This window comes from Canis aureus, chromosome 13 (genome assembly GCF_053574225.1).
Source record: "Canis aureus isolate CA01 chromosome 13, VMU_Caureus_v.1.0, whole genome shotgun sequence".
In the NCBI taxonomy this organism is placed as follows: Eukaryota; Metazoa; Chordata; class Mammalia; order Carnivora; family Canidae; genus Canis; species Canis aureus.
In genome coordinates this window covers 24110991-24133315 of record NC_135623.1, presented here as the reverse complement: position 1 = coordinate 24133315, position 22325 = coordinate 24110991, and the positions used below count along the sequence as shown (strand labels likewise).

General features: G+C 37.7%; 2 protein-coding genes and 1 non-coding gene across 3 annotated transcripts; 1 reads left to right on the top strand and 2 right to left on the bottom strand.

Moving 5' to 3' along the window:
• Positions 1-1592: 1592 nt before the first annotated feature.
• On the bottom strand, positions 1593-2562 carry LOC144281575 (olfactory receptor 11G2-like). The gene has a single exon (XM_077844384.1). It carries the CDS (start codon positions 2527-2529, stop codon positions 1594-1596), a length of 936 nt encoding a protein of 311 aa, XP_077700510.1. The 5' UTR covers positions 2530-2562; the 3' UTR covers position 1593.
• A 7936-nt stretch (positions 2563-10498) lies between these two features.
• Positions 10499-10636, top strand: LOC144282763 (U4 spliceosomal RNA). The gene has a single exon (XR_013351207.1). It is a non-coding gene; the product is annotated as a U4 spliceosomal RNA (small nuclear RNA).
• Positions 10637-15539: 4903 nt separating this feature from the next.
• On the bottom strand, positions 15540-16478 carry LOC144281574 (olfactory receptor 11H6-like). The gene has a single exon (XM_077844383.1). It carries the CDS (start codon positions 16476-16478, stop codon positions 15540-15542), a length of 939 nt encoding a protein of 312 aa, XP_077700509.1.
• Positions 16479-22325: the final 5847 nt, after the last annotated feature.

Here is a 22325-nt window from a genome sequence, read left to right as displayed (position 1 = left end):
GCTTCTCCCTCTGCCTATGTCTCCGCCTCTCTCTCTCTCTCTCTCTCTGTGTGTGTGTGACTATCATAAATAAATAAAAATTTAAAAAAAATAGAAGAATAAATTCTGAATGTAATATTTTAAATATTGAAATGTATGTAAAAATTTTAAAAATCGATGTCAGACTCTTGCTAGCTTCATGACTCAGGAATGTCTTTGTCAAGGACCTAGGAAGTCTCTTTGAAATGTAATAATCAAAGTTGGTAGTGCCCCAATTCCCCCTTTCTGTGGGAGTGTATGAGCCTAGCTTTGTTGGCCTATTTCCAACTTGCAAAACTGTCTCAGGTAGTAGACATAGGTCTATTTTTCCGTTGTATGAAGCCTATTAGCAAACACAGATGGCCATTCCCATTACTAAGTGAATCTAGGATGAACTATGTGTGACAAGGGTGCTGTCAAGTCTTTTTGAGGACTATTTTTTATTTTGAAAACATGTATGTAAATAAGTTGTATTTGCTCGATACATAAAGGAATGAGATTTCTATATGTCTTTGCCATCTCTTAGCCAATTGCTGTGATACGCATATTCCCTTGCTTTAATGCTTGTTCAATAATAAAACTATTTTATTCTCTTCAACCATTGTGGAGAGGCTTGGCAGGAGATATATTTTATCCACAAATAAACCAACTTTAATAGATACAATTTTGTATTTATATAATGCCTTCTTTAAGAGCCTTAGCTACTATACAGATATTATATCTAATTAATCCCTACAACAACCCTCTGGGGTAGTCTCTCATCTTACAAGATAGGGATTCTGAAGCATAGAGAGGTTAAGTGATTGGCCTAAGTTCACACAACTCACTGAAGAACTAAGACTGGAGCACCTTAGCCTTCCAGCTCGCAGTTAAATACCTCATGAGAGGATCTTTAATGAAAAGTATCCTTAAAGAAAATATCAAAAGTAGTAACTTATGAAAGTGAGGTCTTTCTACTGCCTTCACAGAAAAGAATAATCTGGTATTGGTGGTTGGAAGCAACAAGACCCGTATATTGCACATTTCCTTTTCCCCCTTTTCCTGAAGTTTCATGGCCCCTGTCTTAAGCAATCTTCTAAAGGTAAAGTTTTGAAGATAGCAGTGAAACAATTTAGAATATCTACTTTCAGTTATGATAATTTATAGAAATTTTTATTCCAATATACAAAAAATATGGGACAACCATCTCAAAGAACATGTACATATGTAGAGAGCAATCAGCCACCTTTTACAACTTAACCCCACCCCTCATTTCAGTCAACCAATACGCAACCTCATAATGCTTTCTATATGCATCACTTTTCGTACTAAATTGGCAGGATAGATTTTAAATTCTATTTCTTCAACAAACTGAGTTCAGTTTTTCAATCTATGACTTTATCAACTATAAAATTAGTGAGATGAAGTGCATCTCTGAGATCCTGTATGGCCCCATAAGTTTTAGGAAATAAACTATATGATGTATAAAGTTCAAAAATGATGCAGACAATATTCTGAATGATATCAGTTTTCTTTTTAACTAAGAAAATAAAAACAGATTCTGTCCCCAAATCTTCTAAATCAAGACCCTTACTTTTATGTTCTCAGTAATTTCTTCATAGCATGTTTCATATCTTTGTTCCTTAGACTATATATTACAGGGTTGATAAGTGGAGTAACTATGGAATAAAACAAAGTCACCATCTTCTGCATCCCAGCTTCATGCTCAGATGTTGGGCTCACATACATGACCATCACTGAGCCATAGAACAGTGAAACCACGGCCAGATGAGACCCACAGGTGGAGAAAGCCTTTCTTCGTCCAGCTGCAGAAGGGACTTTCAACACAGCTTTCAGGACCAGAGTGTAGGACACCATGATAAAGAGAAAGGGAATAAACAAGAGCAGAGAACTTAAGGTGGAGCTAGTTAACTCTATCACAGGGGCTCTAGTACAGGTGAGGGCCAACAGGGGACCTGGATCACATAGGAAGTGGTCAATGATCCTGGATCCACAGAAGGACATTTGGGAGATGATGATGATGGGAATCAAGAACCAGAAGAAACCAAGTACCCAGCAACTGACCACAAGACTCGCACAGAGACGTCCTGTCATAATGGTTGGGTAGTGTAGAGGCTGGCAGATGGCAAGGTACCGATCAAACGCCATAATAGCCAAGAAAAAACATTCTGTAGAACCCAAGGAGAAGAAAAAGTAGAACTGGAGAAAGCACCCGGAGAAGGAGATGACCTTGGTGTCAGAGAGGAAGTTGGCCAGCATGTTGGGGACAGTCGAGGTGACGTACCAGATCTCTAGGAAGGAGAAGTTGGCGAGCAGGATGTACATGGGAGTGTGGAGTCTCTGGTCCCAGCGCACGGCACAGATGATAGACCCGTTGCCCATGAGGGTGAGGAGGTAGAGAACGGAGAAGAGCCCAAAGAGGAGGAGCTGCCCCTCCCTGGAGCAAGGGAAGCCCAGGAGGATGAAGCCGGAGATGGTGCTGGATGTGTTGGTGGTGCTGGAGACTTTCATGGGCCTGGGAGCTGTGAAAGACCATCACATTATTGAATGTATGGATGCGGATCCAGATATGCATTGAAACCACTCTGTGGAATGCAATAAACACTTATATCTTAGTAATTACTATTTCTGTCTAATCCTGAAATACTGTTCTAGCTTAGTTGTTGGACTGAAAAACACAAGAAGCCAGTGAATATCAGTGGATAGACAGATGTTTCTTTATTGTGAAATATATGCAAACATGATTAATACATAAACTTATAACTTAATGAATCATTATATATAAACCTCCGTAGTAACTACCACTGAGGTCAAGAAGTAGACTATCATGGGGTGCCTGGGTGGCCCAATCATTAAGTGTCTGCCTTTGGCTCAGGCCATGATCCCAGTGTCTGGGTTCGAGTCCTGCATGGGTTGCTTGCTCAGCGGAGAATCTGCTTCTCCCTCTCCCTCTGCCTGCTACTCCCCTGCTTGTGCTCTCTCTCTCCCTGTCAAATAAATAAATATAATCTTAAAAATAGACTATCACTTGTACCCTAGAATCCTGCCTCATGCTTCATCCTAATTACTATCCTCTCCCTCTCGATCCTTCCAGCTGTAGCATTCCCCTTAGACAGCTTTTAATAAATACTCATAAAAATGAATGAATAATGCACCTTTTTCAGTTCCCAGAAAGCGTTCACCCTAACACAGCTACTTGTGAGCAAAGGTGACTCAGATTGTGTGTTGTTGGAGCAGTAGAACCCTGCGACTATTGGAATCACGTTACTGCTTTGCGGTAGTTAACAAACTCATCGATTCTATTTGGTAATGCAACCCACCAATTTCAGGAGTAAAACATTCAAATTGTAGGAAATAGCTGCAGCTCACTTCTGTTAATATAGTTCCCCAGCCTTCTAGGATAGATACAGCTGAGGGATAGGATGAGGATTATTGTGGTTTTGTGGAAACGGATCTTTGTCTGGGAGGGGGATACGACTCCACAAAATCCATTTTCTATTTCTATTCCAGTTGATATATTCCAGTGGAACCTGATACAATTGCTCTAATGTTAAGGTAAATGTAGCAATAAGCTTGAAAAGAAGAGAAAACTTTAATTTTTTCTCCCTTTTTGTCACTGCTTGGGAGCACCTCAAGTCAGGATGACCTTAGATGGTTATATATTTGCATAATGGCTTTATGTTTTGCTGAGCTAAGAAAAACACACAATATACATCCTTTGTTAAATAATCCTGCCCTGAATCCTGGGTCTTGGTATTATAGCCTCTGTAAATAAGGTAAGTCTAAGAAACATGAAAAAATCCATTTCCATTATCTAGAATGGAGTATTAATTAGTCAAATTATTTTTCAGAGCCTGCATAGTTGTCCAAGGAGTCTGACAGTGGTCTGTTGGGAGTATTCAAAACAATAAAATTTCTGGAATAAAATGGCAGAAGGTGTCAGGAGGGAAGTAGTTGATGATAGTATATTTTTGTGTTGATTTAAAAGGAAGATTTATGATAGGAAACTGGCAAACTGAGTAATGTTTGGAATTTATAAACTGTACAAAAGCTTCCCTCTCTGAGCAAGATCTATTTCTGGATTTTATTTGATTTTGATGCCATGGGGGACTCATGTGGCCAATAAAATTTCCCAAGATCCTGATAGTTTATGTTTTATATTACAGCGGGTCTTTTAGTGCCTCAGCTGTGGGAGGAACAGGTTCTGGTTCTTGTACCATAAACTCACACTTTCTAAATGCCCTTTCCTCTTTGAATTTCAGAACACGTGACTTGGAACTGAGCTTACGTTTCAGATACTTAGTATTCATCTTTTGAAGGCAAACTTAAACCAGACATAAAATATTTAATATTCATTTGCAACACCTTACACTGTTCTCATTCAGGGTGAACATAATCAGAATGTAGTCTTTTCTGAAGTAATCTTTTTTTTTTTTCCAAATGTTTGTTCTTTGAATGGGGCTGTTAACAAATATTGAAGCCGTGGACAATACATTAACTGCCAAGGAATGGAAGGAGTGACTCAAAATAAGATTCGCTTTAACATGTGAAAGCTGCTTATGGACTTTAAATTCCATAGAATTAAAAAAAGTCCCTTTTAGTCTTAACAGTTTTAGTATCAACTTAGAAAAGCTGTTCAGTTTTCAATAGTTCAGAGTAATTTATTACTAATTGTGGTTAGAGTATTGCTTCCTTTTTTTTTTTTTTTTTTTTTTTATAAGTAGGCACCATGTCCAGTTTGGGGCTTAAAGTTAAGACCTTAAGATCAAGATCTATGGTGAGATCAAGAGTCAGAGGCTGAACCAACTGAACCAGCCAGACCCCTAAGGTTGGGGCATCTTTAATCAAAGTACTTTGCAGGATATTTCTAAAAGCCGATTTTTTTGTAATGATCACTTTGTCCATTACCTCAAAATATTTTCAGCATTTTGAATGGCTTAATATACAAGAACTTACTTTTCCTGGTTTAGTCTAATGTCTCCTCTCCTCCTTCCTCTTTCCCCTCACATCCAGTTCATCAGCAAGAACCTTCTGCTCCTCAACTACGACTCACGTCATATACTCTCTTTGTCTTCACTGTTGTCTCCCAAGTTTAAATGACCGCATCCTCCCTTCCTTGCGCTTCTGCAGTAGCAACCTAACAGAAACCCTTGCTTCCACTTTTGTTCCTTCACCCACCATCTGCCAAGCAGCATCAGCATATAACTTCCTAAAAACAGAAAAACCCATCACTTTAGGCTTCTGAAGAAAACCATACCTCTGAAAAGAGGAATTCTGTGTCAGGAAGTCTCACCAAGGTGTTCTAGAAAACAGGAATGGCCACCACCATTTTATGCTCAATCCTGTATATCTAGCAGGCCTGTATTGCTACTCATTTTTTTTCACTTAGTTCCTCTGCACAGAAGAGAACTGCGATGTTTACCCGTCACGAGTCTGAGCAGGAGCTGCCAAAACAACAACAAAAACCCCAAACTGATCAATTCCCATTGCGCGACTGCAGAGGGTGCTGTCAACAGCAGTGTCTTTACCATCCCAGGCTGAGTTAATGGACTGAGTTAATTAACAACAGTCATCTTTTTGTTTTGTTTTGTTTTTTTGTTTTTGGTTTACTTGTTAAATTAGTCAACTCAGAAAAGGTTAAGACGGCTAAGTGAGTGAACCAGGTCCTGGGCTACACAGCTCAAGAAAGGCATTTCCTGATCTTGGTATGTCCACGTGCTGGCCCCGTGTCTCTGTAGCCCCCCAGACATGTCTCGAGACAACTCATTTCCCTCCGTCAGCTAGGTTGTACAGTCTCAGTGAAGGGCCTGCACATCGGTAATACTGGGTAATCGGTAGAAAATACTGAAAAGTCAGGATAATTTTCCTGGTTGGAGTGAGAGGTAGACAGCTGTGCGTTATAGACAAGACATAGGATCCAGAGTCAAGAGCTTTTTTTATTGATCATAGGAAATTAATACTCAGTTTCTTTAGTGATAAAATGCGCATAATCATGCCTCTTTAGAGGGCTGGTCCAAAGATTACTGAATGAGATAAATGCCTGCAGAGATATCTTGGCTGTTTCCTGACCAGAAAATGCTTAAGAAATAATTGGTTGTACGTGACCGGCTGTAGCAAATTTGGAGGGCTGTGGGTGAAAGCTAGTAGGTTGTGACTTTTGCTCTTCTAAACACTTCGTAGCATTCTTACCTGAATCAGCAAAGGGAATTCCAAACTGAAGTTTCTCAAAAGCTTCTTTTTTTAAATTTTCTTAGAGAGACGGCAATAACCAGAGGGGAGAAAAGAAGTGCAAGTGGTTGTGGTAAGGACCCTTGGTTGTGTTTGTGGAAGGGTGGAGAGGTTATAAGCAGAGTCTGTCAGGAAGTAAGCACCCCCCCGTTTTTTTTGATCCTTGAGGATCCATTTATTGTTTTTGAAAGGAAAACCATGTCAGGAGACATCTCTAGGCTTATTACTCACTTCCCTTGGGGCCTAGCTTAATTTCTGTGGGTTTTTTTTTTTCCTGTGTAGGTTGAAATATTTCCTTGCTTTAAATCTCTTTCAGGAAGGATGACATATTAACCAATCAATTGATCATTTTATTAATTAATCAACCAACACATCTATCCTTAACTTCCCTAAGTGTGCCCCTTTGCAATTCCTCCCTCCTACCCTTCCCTGACATCACTTCCAGGTATCCCCTAATATTTCTCTCACTGTAGATGTTTGCATTTTTATACCTTTATATATATATATATATATATATATATATATATATATATATATACATATATATATATATAATCATAACATGTATTTTTTGATCTAGTGTCTTTCACTCATCACAATTATATTTTTTTATTTTTAAATTTTATTTAAATTCAATTAGTCAACATGTTGTTATTGGTTTCAGAGGTAGAAGTCAGTGATTCATCAGTCTTATATAATACCCAGTGCTCATTATATCACGTGCCCTCCTTAACGTCCATCACCCAGTTACCCAGTGCCCCCACTCCTCTCCCCTAGCAATCTCCAGTTTGTTTCCTATGATTAAGAGTCTCATGATTTGTCTCCTTCTCTGATTTTGTCTTGTGTTTTATTTTTCATTCTTTTCCCATATGATCCTCTGTTTTATTTCTTAAATTCCACATATGAGGGAGATCAGATGATAATTGTCTTTCTCTGATTGGCTTATTTTGCTTAGCATAATACCCTCTAGTTCCATCCTCATTACTATAAATGGCAAGATATCAGTTTTTTGATGGCTGGCAGTCCATTGTGTGTACACACACATGCACACACACACACACATCTTTATCCATTCATCTGTCAATCGACACCTGGACTCCTTCCATAGTTTGGCTACTGTGGACATTGATGCTATAAACATTGAGATGCAGGGGTCCCTTTGGATCGCTACATCTGTATCTTTGGGGTAAATACCCAGTAGTGCAATTGCTGGGTCATGGGGTAGCTCTATTTTCAACTTTTTGAGGATCCTCCACACTGTGTTCCCGAGTGGCTGCACCAGTTTGCATTCCCACCAACAGTGTGTTGTTTCCTGACTTGTTCATTTTAGCTCTTCTGACTGGCGTGACACTCGACACAATTATTTTAAGATTCATCCATGTTGTATCTAATGATGGATCATTCCTTTTTACTGCTGATATTCTATTGTATAGATAGACAAGAATTTGTTCATTTGTTTGCCTTTTAGTGGATGTGTGGGTTATTTCCAGTTTTGTGTTAATATCAATAAAACTTCTAGGAATATTTGTGTATAAGACGTTGTATGCTTTTTTTCTCTTAGGTAAATAGCTAGGGGTGAAATGGCTTTACGAAATGGTAGATAAATGGTAAACTTTTTTTTTTAACTTTTTTTTTTAATTTTTATTTATTTATTTATGATAGTCACACACAGAGAGAGAGAGAGAGGCAGAGACATAGGCAGAGGGAGAAGCAGGCTCCATGCACCGGGAGCCCGATGTGGGATTCGATCCCCGGTCTCCAGGATCGCGCCCCCGGCCAAAGGCAGGCGCTAAACCGCTGCACCACCCAGGGATCCCAATGGTTAACTTTTTAAGAAACTGCTAAACTTTTCCAAACTGCTTGTACTGTTTTACATTCACACTAGCAGTGTATGAGCGCGCTGGCACCTTTACATCATCATCAACATTGGTATAGTTGTTCTTTTTAAAAATTTTTAAAAAGATTTTAATTTATTTTTTCATGAGAGACATGGAGAGAGAGAAAGAGAGAGAGAGAGAGAGAGAGGCAGAGACACAGGCAGAGGGAGAAGCAGGATCCATGAAAGGAGCCCGATGTGGGACTCGATCCTAGGACCCCGGGGTCACGCCCTGAGCCGAAGGCAGATGCTCAACTGCCGAGCCATCCGGGCGTTCTATAGTTGGTCTTTTTAATTTTAGTGATTCTATATGTATATAGTGGTAGCTCATTGTGGTTTTAATTTGTAATTCCCTAATGAGAAGTGATATTGAATATATTTTCATTTGCTTTTTTGCCATTTGTATATGTTCTGTTCAATGTCTGCTCAAATATTTTTCCATATTTTTATTGGGTCATTTGTCCTTTATTTTTGATATTTGAGTGTTCTTTATATATTCTGGATGCAAATCTTTCAACAGATATAACTTGTGCCAATATTTTCTCCTGTCTGTTGTTTGTCTTTTCCTTCTCTCAATAGTGTCTTTCCAAGAGCAGGTATTTTTAATTTTGGTGGAGTCCAGGTAATCAATTTGTTCTCTTATGGGTCCTTTGGTGTTGTGTTTAAGAAAATTTGCCTGAGCCAGGGTCACAAGGAGTTTCCCCTGTATTTTCTTTTAGATGTTTTATAGTTTTAGATTTTTTTAAATTTATGACCCATTTTGAGTTAATTTTTGTGTATTTTGTGAGGCATTGAAATATTTTTTTTGATATGGGTATTCAATTGAGCACCATGTATTAGAAATACTATCCTTTCTCCGCTGAAATGCTTTTGTTTAAAATCAGTTTTTCATATAAGGCTTTTTTGGATTCTGTTTTGTTCCATTGATCTGTAACTTAATGTAAATGTCCCCTTTTTTGTCATTTGTAGGTTTATAATAAATTTTAAAATCAAATAGTGTTTTTCCAACTTTGTCTAGTGTAAGTCCTTTGCATTTCCAAATGAATTTGAAAATTAGCTATCTAATTTCTACCAAAAAAATCCCCTCCGATTTTTCTTAAGATTTGCATTGAATCCTTGGATCATTTCGGGAACAACTGATATCTTAACATTACTGAATTTTCCAACCCATAAATGAGTTATATCTTTACAGGTATTTATGTCTTTAATTTCTCTCAACTATGTTTTGTCATTTTCATTGTATTGGTCTTTTACATCTTTTATCAATTCTATCTCTATTCAGTATGTTTTGATGCCATTATAAGTGGCATTATTTTAAAATCTTAATTTTTGATTGTTGCTAATACTTATAGAAATACAATTGTTTTTTATATATAGATCTTGTATCTTGAAATCTTCTAAGACTTACTTATTGTAGTAACCTTTTTTGTTGATTACATTGGATTTTCTACATAGATGATCATGTCATGTCTATTGAAGACAATATTCCTTCTTTTTTTCAATTAGGATGCCTGTTTATTATTGATTGATTGATTGATATTATTTTTTGTATATTTTTTATTGGAATTCGATTTGCCAACATATAGTATAACATCCAGTGCTCATCCTGCCAAGTGCCCCCCTCAGTGCCCATCACCCAGTCACCCCATCCCCCCACCCACCTCCCCTTCCACTACCCCTTGTTTGCTTCCCAGAGCTAGGAGTCTCTCATGCTTTGTCTCCCTCTCTGATTTTTCCCACTCAGTTCCCCTCCTTTCCCTTATAATCCCTTTCACTATTTCTTATATCCCCCATATGAGTAAAACCATATAATGACTGTCCTTCTCCGATTGACTTACTTCACTCAGCATAATACCCTCCAGTTCATCCACATCGAAGCAAATGATGGTTATTTGTTGTTCCTAATGGCTGAGTAGTATTTCACTGTATACATAGACCACATCTTCTTTTTCCATTCATCTTTCAAAGTCTTTTTTTATTTTAAAATTTTTAACATGATTATTTTTGTTTATTTATTTTTAAAGATTCTATTTATCTGAGAGAGAGCACATGAGTGGCAGGGGAAGGGACAGAGGGAGAAGGAGAGGGAGAGGGAGAGAAGCATACTCCCCATGGAACAGAGAACCTGATTCTGGGACTTCATCCCAGGATCCTGAGATCATGACCTGAGCCTACAAGGGAGGCACCCAGGCACTCCTGTTAATTCTTTTCTTTGCCTGATTGCACTGACATTTCCAATACAATGTTGAATAGAAGTGGTAAGACCAGAATTCTTGTCCTATTTCTTAATTTACGGAGAAAGCATTCACTGTCACCATCAAGTGTGATGCAGATGCAGGTGTTTGAAAATATTCTTTACAGATCAAAGATGTTTCGAGCTTTGCACAACGGCAGTGTCATAGCCAATGAGGCTTATCTGAGGTGCAATTATTGCTAATTGGAATCTCTTCATAGATCAAAGATATTTGTGTCTATCCCTAGTTTGCTAAGAACTTTTATCGCAAATGGATGTTGGTTAAAATATAGTTCAATATGTGTGGGTATGTTATAGTTCAATATGTGGGTATGTTATGTGGCTAGATTCTTATGTGCCAACTTGGGTGTTAATATCATCTGACAGGGTTTATTTATGTATTTTAATTTATTTTAAAGATTTTATTTATTCATGAGAGACACAGAAAAAGAGAGAGAGAGGGAGAGACACAGGCAGAGGGAGAAGCAGGCTTCATTCAGGGAGCCCACCGTGGGACTGGATCCCAGGACCCGGGGATCACAACCTGAGCTGAACCACTCAGATGCTCAACCAATGAGCCACCCAGGTGCCCCTCTAATAGGGCTTAAATGGGAAAACTAAAGTCAAATTTAAAATACCCTAGTTCTGAGAAAAGTTTTGCCCTTACAGCCCAATTGTTGAGAGTTTCCTATATTAATGTTTTATTTTTTAAGGAAATATCACTTAAACATCAGCAATACTTAAGCCTTAAGAAGGATCTGATAAAATAAAAACTCTTTTTCCACACCTGGTGTTTTCATGGCAGCACACACTAGTTATGACAATGAAATATGAATGCTTTCAGGACTCCTGGGTGGCTCAGCGGTTGAGCATCTGCCTTTGGCTCAAGGCATGATCCTGGAGTCCCAGGATCGAGTCCCGCCTCAGGCTCCCCACCGGGAATCTGCTTCTCCCTCTGCCTGTGTCTCCGACTCTCTGTCTCTGTCTTTCTCTCTGTCTGCCTCTCATGAATAAATAAATAAAATCTTTTGTAAAAAAGAAAGATGAATGTTTTCTTAGAGGGTGAATCTATAAGCTATCCCTAGTGCAGGTGTTAGCAGTGTATGGCATGTGATCTGAAGTTGCTTCAGTTGGCTAAGGTGACTCTCAATGTCACAAATTCCTATTCACTGGTGAAGGCTACTTTCTGCTCTGGAGGGTAACTTATTCCCATCAAACTCTGTGAGAGGAAACCACAAGTGGGAAGTAATTGGTCCTCATGACTGCTAAATGTCCATTTACTATGTTTTAATTTCTTTCTGCTTCCAGAATCCTGAGGGCACCTTGCTTTCACTGCCAGTTACCTCAATTACCTGTGCTCTATCTAGTGTTTTACAAATTCCACTCACTATCCTATTTGGATCAAGTTATAGAAATAAGATACCCTCTTTCCTTATTTCAGCCAGTATATATATATATATATATATTATTATTTTAAAAATATTTTATTTATTTATTTGACAGAAAGAGAGAGAACACGAGCAGAAAGAGAGGCAGAGAGACAGAGAAGCAGACTCCCCTCTGATGAAGGAGCCCAGCGCTGGGCTCAGTCCCAGGACCCTGGGATCACAACCTGAGTAGAAGACAGACACTTAACTGACTGAACCACCCAGGTGCCCCTGAAATACTACTTTAAAATATTATTCAAGCTTTATAAAGTATTTAATATATGAATCAAAATTTGGAACCACCAAAAAACTGAACATCTTGTAGTTTATACCTTTTCAATGTTTTAAATTTATTTATTTATTTATTTATTTTAAGATTTTATTTATTTATTCATGAGAGACACACAGAGAGAGAGGCAGAGACACAGGCAGAGAGAGAAGCAGGCTCCATGCAGGGAGCCCGATGTGAGACTCAATCCAGGCACCCCAGGATCATGCCCTGGGCCAAAGGCAGGCACTCAACCACTGAGTCACCCAGGCGTCCCTCAATGTTTTAAACACAAATAAAAACTCCAAGTGATCAAATAGAATGACAGAATTGATGAAACTCTTTATCTCTCTTTTTCTTTAGATCACTGGGCTATCATTTGTCTCCAATATGTTATTTAAAAACAGGAATATGCAAGATACCTGGGTGGCTCAGGGGTTGAACACCTGCCTTCAGCTCAGGTCATGATCCCAGGGTCATGGGATTAAATCCTTCAGCCAGTATATTATTTTATGCACTTAAGCAGAAAATTTATACATTTAAGAGGAAAATAAGTATCTTATTTTAGGATAATTAAAATATTTACCTGAAAGTTTGTTTGAATAAAAGTTTATTGGATTCATAAATGAATCGCATGAACAATGAGCTTCTCATGAACAATGCTTCCCCCTTCCATTTCAGTTATGTCAGGAATAACTCTTTCCCAAACTTCCCACTTCTTTGTCCATTCTCAATCACCCTTTCCATCCTTCACTTTTCTTTGGATAGCACATATGGCAGCCTCTTACAGGTAAATTACTTCCAGTGCAGAAAGTATCCAATAAACTTATAACACATACTGTGAAATCAACAGTTCCTTCCATTCTTGTGAATGCTTCTTCAAAACCAATTTCTATATCACAGAAGAGAACTTTGGTATTCGAATAGGGGGTTATTCATCTTTGATTTGGATGACCATGCACTTAGCTCTAAATTTTATTCTTAGGATATTCTGGATCAGACTTTTAGATTAAGGAAGAACATCAAAAAGTTAATATTTAGATCAAAGTTATTAGACCTGGAAAGAACTTTTTCTCTTGAGTCATACTTCTATATAATGCCTTTGAATCTTATTGAGACCTGTTATTAGAAGCAGCTGTATTGAACCAGGTTATATCTATGTATCTATCATCATCTATCTCTCTGTATAAGATATTTCAGGGGACCAATGTTCACTATATTTCTTAGTTTTTCTAGTATGAATCCTCATGAAAGAAATCTTTATAGAACTAAGAGCCGTTAATTGATCTTTCCTTATAAACCCACTTGTTTTCTTCTTACAGTTAATGAAAATCATATAGCAGGTAATGTTTTCATTCTCACTTTGCTTTGAAGGGACTTAATAACACATTTAGAGGCTTGACTTTAATACCAGCCTAAGGTCTTATCTAAAAACTATCATTCTATTTTTTTTCTTCGCAAGTTAATATTATTCTTATTCCTTCTTTTATTGCACTTTTCTTTTGGTACGTCAGATCCTTAATGGAACAAGGTGGAATATAGCATAATGAAGGCTTATTTATTTATTTATGTATTTATTTACATATTTATTTATTTATTGAAGGCACATTTAAATAAATATAAGTAAATAGCTAGTTCCAGGATAAGAGATTATATGAAGTGGTAAGGATTTTATTAAGATGAGATTTTTATTAAGACTTCCTCTATATTATTGAACAGGCTTTCCCAGGATTTCAAATAAAACACTATTCATCGTGGCCTAGGTGGTTCTGGATGATCTGATCCTGCCTACCTCTCCAGCCTCATCTACCATTTTCCTTCTGGATAGCCAAATAAACTATTTAATATTCCTTGAAAATCCCAAATTTTTACCTGTACTTACATGGGACTTGGTTCCCCTAGAACTTTGCATGGCACATTTTCTGACTTTGAAATATTACTCCCTAACAAAGGCATTTTCTAACCATCAAGTCTAAATTACCCCTTATCCTATACCAACATTTTCTATATTCACATATTCATGTTTTATTGAGATATAGTTGACATATGATGTTAGTTTCAGCTCTACAATAGTGATCTGACATATGTATATATTGCAAAATTGTTACCACAATAAATTTAGTTAACATCTATCACCACACATAGTCACAAATTTCCTTCTATCCTTTACAGTACTTTTTTACACTTTTTTTTACACTACTATGACTAACTGGAATTATAGATTTATGTGTTTACCTCATAATTATCTGTCTCTCTCACTAGAATGTGGATTTAATAAAAGCAGGAACTTTATCTTCCACATTGATGTAATTCTGGGCACATCACAGAAATAAATAAAAGTGTGTGGAATGAATAAATGAAATGTATCAATCCCAGACATGAATTGAGCAATTTGTTTTTGAGCACAGTTGGGACAAATAACCAGGAGTGGTAATCAAATTTCTCTGCATCTGTCTTTATCTGAGTCTCTTAGAATCACTGTTTTGCTCTCTGTCTGCTTTTACCTCTTTTGGGCTGTGCACGCAATTCAACCTTCCTTCACATAAAACTAACTGAAATCCATTAGCCACTATATGACAGTCTTCTTTTAAAATGTAAACCCATTTCCAGGTATCTTAGTTATCTTGCATAGGTAAGAAAAGGTAAGAAGAATGTAGTCTAGTCCTTATTTTTCAAATGGAAGTTTTCAAAATTGATGCACAAAAAAACCCCCTTCTATTCTCATCAGTGTTTGAGTCACCTATAGGTACTCACTGTAACTTCTTTCACTTTTTTCTCTGTGTCACACAGTTATTTAAAATAGTGACTGTAAGATGAGTTTGTTGATTGGTGCTGGTCTAGGTGCACCAGAACCACTTGATTAACATTAAAATAAGGATTTCCAGGCATCCGCTTCAAAGGTTCTGATTTAGATTTGGAGAAAGAACTGGGAATCGGTTCTTTTAAAAAGCTCCCTAAGTAATTATGAAACAGGTTTGGGAGACAGTGACAATGATCTAAGATCATTGTCAATCTTTTGGCTGTCAATTATTTTAAAATTTTGGCTCAATTATAATTTGATTGGCACTAATTTCTTGTTATCTTAACCAAAAATGTACTACTCTTCTAAGAAGTAGAGCAGAGATGTTTAAGCAAGAAAAACCAAGTGTAAGAATGACCTTTGACCACTTAATAGAGGTCAAAAAGGCATGAGGCCAGGGACTATGTTAATAATCACAGTTAAATGGACAAACAATTATTGGAGATTAGGATAGAAGAAGAGCCTAAAGTCCAGACATCCAGGTAATTTAATTCAAATTATGATCTGCAAATTCCTGACCTGAGGGCAAGGTATGGTTTAATTTGTCATACAATTGTCCATTATGTAACTAGGCAGGAATAGATGAATTTGAGTGTGCGTTTCAAGAGGCAAATAAATAAATCCCTACTTTTTAGATGGGAATGGAATGGAGAAAAATAATTAATTAGATTTTACCCATTCATGAGCTCTTATTTGCTTTGACTAATTTTTGTGCTCATATGAATTTTTCTCAAGGCAGCTTTCATGTCTTTGTTCCGTAGACTGTAGATCAGTGGGTTTATAAGTGGGGTCACTGATGAGTAGAACAAGGTTACAATCTTCTGTATCCCAGATGGATTTCCAGAGGTTGGGCTGATGTACATTACCATGAGGGCTCCATAGAAAAGAGAGACCACAACCAAGTGGGAACCACAGGTGGAGAAGGCCTTACGTCGACCAGCTGCTGAGGAGACACGCAACACTGCTCTGAGAACCAGTGTGTACGAACCAAGGATGAAGAAGAAGGTGATGAAGATAATGAGAGAGCTCAATAGAGAACAGGAAAGCTCAATTCCAGGGGCAGGGATGCAGGACAGGGCCAGAAGAGGACCGGGGTCACAGACAAAGTGGTCAATGGCGTTGGGGCCACAGAAGGGGAGCTGTGTGATAAAATAGATAGGGATCGGATAGCAGAGGAAGGCTGTGACCCAGCACAGGGCCACCAGGTTCATGCAGAGGCGGTTGTTCGTGATGATAGGATAATGGAGAGGCTGGCAGATGGCCAAGTACCGATCAAAAGCCATGAGGGGCAGTAAGAAAGTCTCAGTGGTGCCCATGGAGAAGAAGAAGTAGAACTGAAAGAAACAGGCTGTGAAAGAGATGGTTTTGGTCTCAGATAGGAAGTTCTGTAACATATTGGGAACGGTGGTGTTGATGTAACAGATCTCCAGGAACGAGAAGTTGGCCAGCAGAAGGTACATGGGGGTATGAAGTCTGGGATCCAGCTTCACTGCACAGACAATGGCCCCATTCCCCATCAGTGTCAGGATGTAGGACACAAAGAACAGCAGGAAGAGGAGGACCTGAACCTTTCTGGAGCACGGAAAACTCAGGAGTATGAATTCAGTCACTGTGCTGACTCCTGACATATTCACGGCTTCCTAAGGGGCAGAGAGGAAAAAGTGACAATGACAAACAAAGATGACCTTATTCTTTAATCCTCAGAAATATTTCCTTTTTGGAGATCCCTAACTCCCTCAGATTCTATTATTCCATTAAATAAATAGCTAAGCTGCTGAAGATTATAAACCTTGGGTAGGGCTTGGTGATCAGACTTTAGATATTTGTATTTTCTCATTTCTCTCTCTGAACCTTCTCGCATTAAAACGCAGGATGTTATGCAATAAGCAGCTTGGAGAAGGTTGATGGCAGTGCTCACAAATGTAAGTAGGTATGAACATCATGTATTCGTTTCTATAGATTAAGAGAGATAGACCCTTACTACTGGACAGAGTTTCAATTACTTAAATGTTTGGAATTAGAGACCCAGATGTTAGGCATCAGAAGAGGGAGAAAGGTGACAACACACGGAAACCTCTGCATTTCACCGTTATTCTGGATCAGTGTTGAATTGTAGGTGTCGGTGTCTAAAGTTATCTGACAACTGAGACAAAAATCATCAAACATACCATCCATTCTTCAGCGTTCATCATGGTTTGTTAACTCGATAAAAATTGGAACCCCCAGACATCTACGTGATGGCTTTCATATCACTTCCATCTTCTACCTGTTGAATTCAAATGCTTCTGTAAAACCTTGGTCTAGGTTGAATCCCTACTTATAGGTTGAAAAACTGAGCAATGCAACTGGTATATTATTTAAGGATTTTTGAGGGTTTTGCCTGAAGTGTCACACAGTGTCCTGGAAAGGCCTCCATTCTTCTGGGTTAGGGATGGATGCAGATGCTCACAAATGTCAGATACTGCCCAGCAGAGGCCTCTGGGAACCGAGAGCAGTGTGGGAGCCATAACCCCTCCCTCTGACCAAGATCCCCCTCCTACTCCCTTGCCTAGTCTAGATGTGGAAGGTTGGCATTGCTTTGGGAAGTTGAAGGAGAATCTTCGCGAAAACTTCCTTCTCTGAGTAAGTCTTACGTGTCGTGTGATTGCCACGGTGAGACAAGCAAAACAAAGCCTGTGAAGTTGCCTACGTTTCTGTTGTTAGTAGTTTGGTCTTAATTTATTAATTTATTTCAGAATCCCCTCCACAGTGAGGGACAGACCTGGTTCTGACCGGATGCAGCTCCTGGTTAAGAAGGACCAACTCTCCCTTCTTCCTCATCCCCATCTCTCGGTTCCCTGACAGCCAGGCCTCTCAGGTGGAAAGATGAATCTCCTTACATTCTTCAGGTGACATGAGGGGCTATTGTTTCCAGGATCACACAGGGGCGGCGGAGCTAGGAGGCCTACCTGAGGACTGTCCTACACTTGTACCTCCTCTGAACCCACCTCCCCGTAGGTCCGGCAGGTCTGACTTGTAATCCTCTGTTTCCAGGGCAGCAGAAGGCAGGCACGATGGAGAACATGGGCTCCTTGGCAGGCAGCAGCCCAGAGAGGGCGCTTGCATTGCTGGACACTTCTGGCTTGGAGAGAAATATTGGCTCCACTACAGACTTATCTATGTTTCTCTGAAATCTGATTCCTCCTACGGGATAGTGTCTCCTGTGACTTCCAGAAATGAGAATTGATGAGAGGGGATAGTCAGTTATATCCCCAATGTTCCCCTCCCTCAGGAGGCCCTTAATTGGCCCGTGGGACTCAGTTTCCCCAGTGTTGATCAGATACTCCCAGGCTATTCTTAGAGCAGATACTTATTTTGTTGTATAGAACACGTTACCCTCATGATAGTACCATCACTATAGTAACACCAGCTTACTGGAACATGAGCTTTTTTTTTTTTTAATTTTCTTCTTCCTTTGCATTCAGTCTTATTCTTTTTTGAGTCTGCTGCAAGGTTTAGATTCTCATATATCAGTATCAGAGTCATGTCATCAGATTTCTCATTCTCATTCCTGTTAACTTACTCCATGGGTGGAAAGTGGTTATTCCTTCTTTATATTAACAGGTTTTCTCCCAGGTTCACTGTGTGCTTCTAGTATGACACTGATAAGTAAATTTCATTTCATGGTGATCAAATCCCAAGAGTAGAGAACATGGAATGTGTGATGGAATGCCAAAGTTTTAGACGATACCTCCCCATCTAGTCCTTTAGGTTATTTCAGACCTTTTAGCAGGTGACAGTAAAATTTGGCATGATTGTTGAATTTTCTTTGTTCTTTAGAGTGAGTTATTGCTGAGAGAGATGACTCAAACTTTTGGATCCTTTCATTTTTATTACTTATATGTCTATATATGCATGTGTATATGGGTATGTGTGTATGTAGTTGAGATATTTAATAACTTTTTTTCTGTTATTGGTTTGGAGCCATCTCTAGTGAGACCACAACCTTGTTAATAATTTATTGGCTACACAGCATCCTTGAGCAAAAAGAATTTCATGAAGGATTATGACTTGCCGTTTGCTTATTTTCTAAGGATCATTTGTGTAAGGTAGACATGTTTCTGTCTTTTAAATGGTGACAGCACTTTTCCAGTCGTGAAAGTTGATATCCTAGTAAGCACAGCAGCCAGTTTTTTGAGTTATTTATTCATTAAAAGGTTTTAATGTTTGAATTCGTGAAGAACTTTCTTGACACTAAAGCCTGCCAAAATTATTATTTGGAATCAAGAATTTATCTAACTTTCATTGGGTGGATGGTGTGATCCCATATACTTGAACTGAAGTATTAAACTGTAGAATTTAACTGGACGGAGTTGAGGGGCACTTTTGATGTTTAAAAAATATATGTAAAAATACACACACCCACACACATGCATACTATATTTTTCCATGCATAGTAAAGTTCTCCCTCCTGGTATTGAAAGACATTTGGGAAATACTCCCTTATTTTATTTTTTCCCATTTTATTGAGATATAAATAACATTTTATAAATTTAAGTTATAAAACATAAAGATAGATGATAGATAGATATGGCAAAATGATCAGTACTAAGTTTAATTACATCCATGACTACACATAGTTACAAAATTTTTCTTTTGTCGGTATCTTTTAAGATTTATTTTCTTAGTGACTTTCAAATATGCGATTATAATATATTGTTAAGTCTAGCCACCATGCTGTACTTTATATCCTTACAATTTTTTTTATCTTTTAACTTGGAAGTTTGTACATTTTGACCACCTTCACCCATTTTCTTCACTCTCCATCTCTGGTAACCACCAATCTGTTTTCTGTTGCTATGAGTTCAGTTTTTTGGATTCTACATATAAGTGATAACATGGAGTATTTGTTGTTCTCTGACTTATTTCACTTAACATAATGCCTTCAACATTGCTAAGTGACATACAAGTTTCCTTTGCAGTATTTCCTCCTTTTTTGTGGTTGAATAGTGTTCTATCATAATATATATAAAATGTATATAATAATAGGATATACAACATATATTTTAAATATAATATATATTTAAATATATATATTAAATATATAGTAACCATATAATATATATGTCATATATTCTATTATTCTATCATGTAACATATATCCAATATATTCTACTCTATATTATATATTATATATATATGTGTATATATATTTCACATGCATGTATTGATTTACGTGTGTTGAACCATCCTTGCATTCCAGGGATAAATCCCACTTGATCATGGTGTATGATCCTTTTACTGTGCTGTTGAGTTATTTCGGTTAGTATTTTATCGAGACAATTTCCATTTATATTCATCAAAGATATCGGCCTATAGTTTTACAGTAGTTTAAATATCATATGTCTAGGTTTACATTATATGTCTGGTGTTTATTATGCATTTTAGTTTTTGAGATTCTTGGATCCATAATTAGGTGACTAATACTAATTTTCAAAAATTTTTGGTCATTATTTCTTCAGTGTTTCTTCTTCTTTGAACAAACAGAATCAGATGTCATACCTTGAACAGTAACAGACTCAGCAGAAATAAATGGGCAGGTGGTAATGTTCTAGTTCGTATATCTTTTCAGGTTTGAATAGTGACTCTACCACTTTTCTGTCTGGAACAGGGAGAAGAATAAAATAATTTTGAGTCTAAGTCTATTTTTGCTATCTTCTGTATTATATTATCCTAAAAAATGTTAACCCAGATAGGAAGAGGGGAGTGGCAATAAGTGCAGCAATATGAAGATGCAGTATAGCTTACTCTATCATGGCTGGCTGAAAAAGTAATTATAAGCAGAATCTGAGTCCTCCCCCCCCATGTCTTTTCCTTCTTGGGGAATCAATTTGTAGTTGAGAAGGAGAGAGCTTTAGAGTAGTTGTTCCTTCCACTTGACATCTGCCTCTTCAGGAGACTTGGTCTTAAGAATGTTTACTGTGAATTGTCCCCAGGAAACCTGTAATTTTGAGTAAATTCCTTTTGTCCTCAGTGTTTCAGTTTCTTTAAAGAATAATAACATTATTTACTTCATATGGTTGGTATGAAGATGAAATGAGCTTATTTGTAAAAACAGTTACATTTATATGTAAAGCCTGACACATTTTTAATACAAAGTAAGCATTTCCTATTATTACTGAGAAAGAGAAAAAGATAGCCCAAAGAACTAATGCCTGAGTGCTGTACCTTAGTGTTCCCCACTAAGCCTAATATCTGCATATCAGATAAGTTTACTCCATGACTACGGTAGAATAAGACAAAGAAATGTTATTTTGTAGTTAGATGTAAATAGGCACCAAGACAAGGGTACTCTAACAACCACAAAAATAATGGAACATCACCTTTTCCCCACTAGTGCGAGTAACTCCTGCTTCTTTACTATTGGCAACTCCAATCTTCCCTTAATTCCTCCCACATTGTAGGTAAAAATGACTAAGATGTTAATCACTGAATTACTTACTTTCTGACAGCAGCGTTTCTAAAAACAGATTCCAATTTTGTTTAACTTTCCCCCAAATCACACAAAGTTAAAATCTTATAATAAACCTCTCCAAGCTTTTATTGAGATATCCTGTGGTTCATTTGGGATATTGTCCCTTGCTGCAGCGAACTATAAACATACTCTCTACTATCGTTATTATCATTAATATCTTCTTAAGATACACTCATCATCTTTACTGTGACCTACGAGATCTGCATATTCTAGGCTCTGGCCACCTTAATGATCTTATCCTCATTCACTCCAAGCCAGTCACACAGGAAATGTATTTTGAACATGCTAGTTTTGCTCCACCCTGAGGACCCATGTGCTACATGTTTTTTCTGCCTGGAATACTCTTCTCCCAGGTATTCACATATCTTGCCTCCTTGCTTCCTTCACTTCTAATATCTGTCTCCTTCAAGAACACTTTCTTGACCACCTTGTTTGAAATATACACCCACCACTTCTATCCTCTTATTCTATTTTGTTAGTGTCACTTAATAGTAAATGGAATTATGCATTTTTTATTGTCACTTTCTTGTCGTCTTCGGAGCGTAAGTTCTATGAGAACAAAGTCTTTTTGTCTTGTGCCTTTATTCACTTCTGTATTACCAGCACCTAGAATAATTCCTGGCAAAAAAGTACGAACATAATAGAAAATTGTTGAAATGATGAAATAATTCATTACTTCATGGCTTATGAGACAAAAATAAAAAGAAAGCTTAGAATCGATTCCCAGAAACAACATAATGTAAACTGTTGTTAAGATGGATGTGGGGGGGGGAATTAAAGGGATCTCCAAATTAAAAAAGAATCAAGAGAATGTGTATCTTCATAATTTCTGGTCACTGTTCCTTAGTTGACTTTCTGTTCGGTTCTATTGTAGAACTCCAAGTGCTTTAAATTTACTTTCTGCCTATATTATTATGGACTTGATTCTATTTTTATGTCTTCTCTTGGTTTGTTCTCTTAG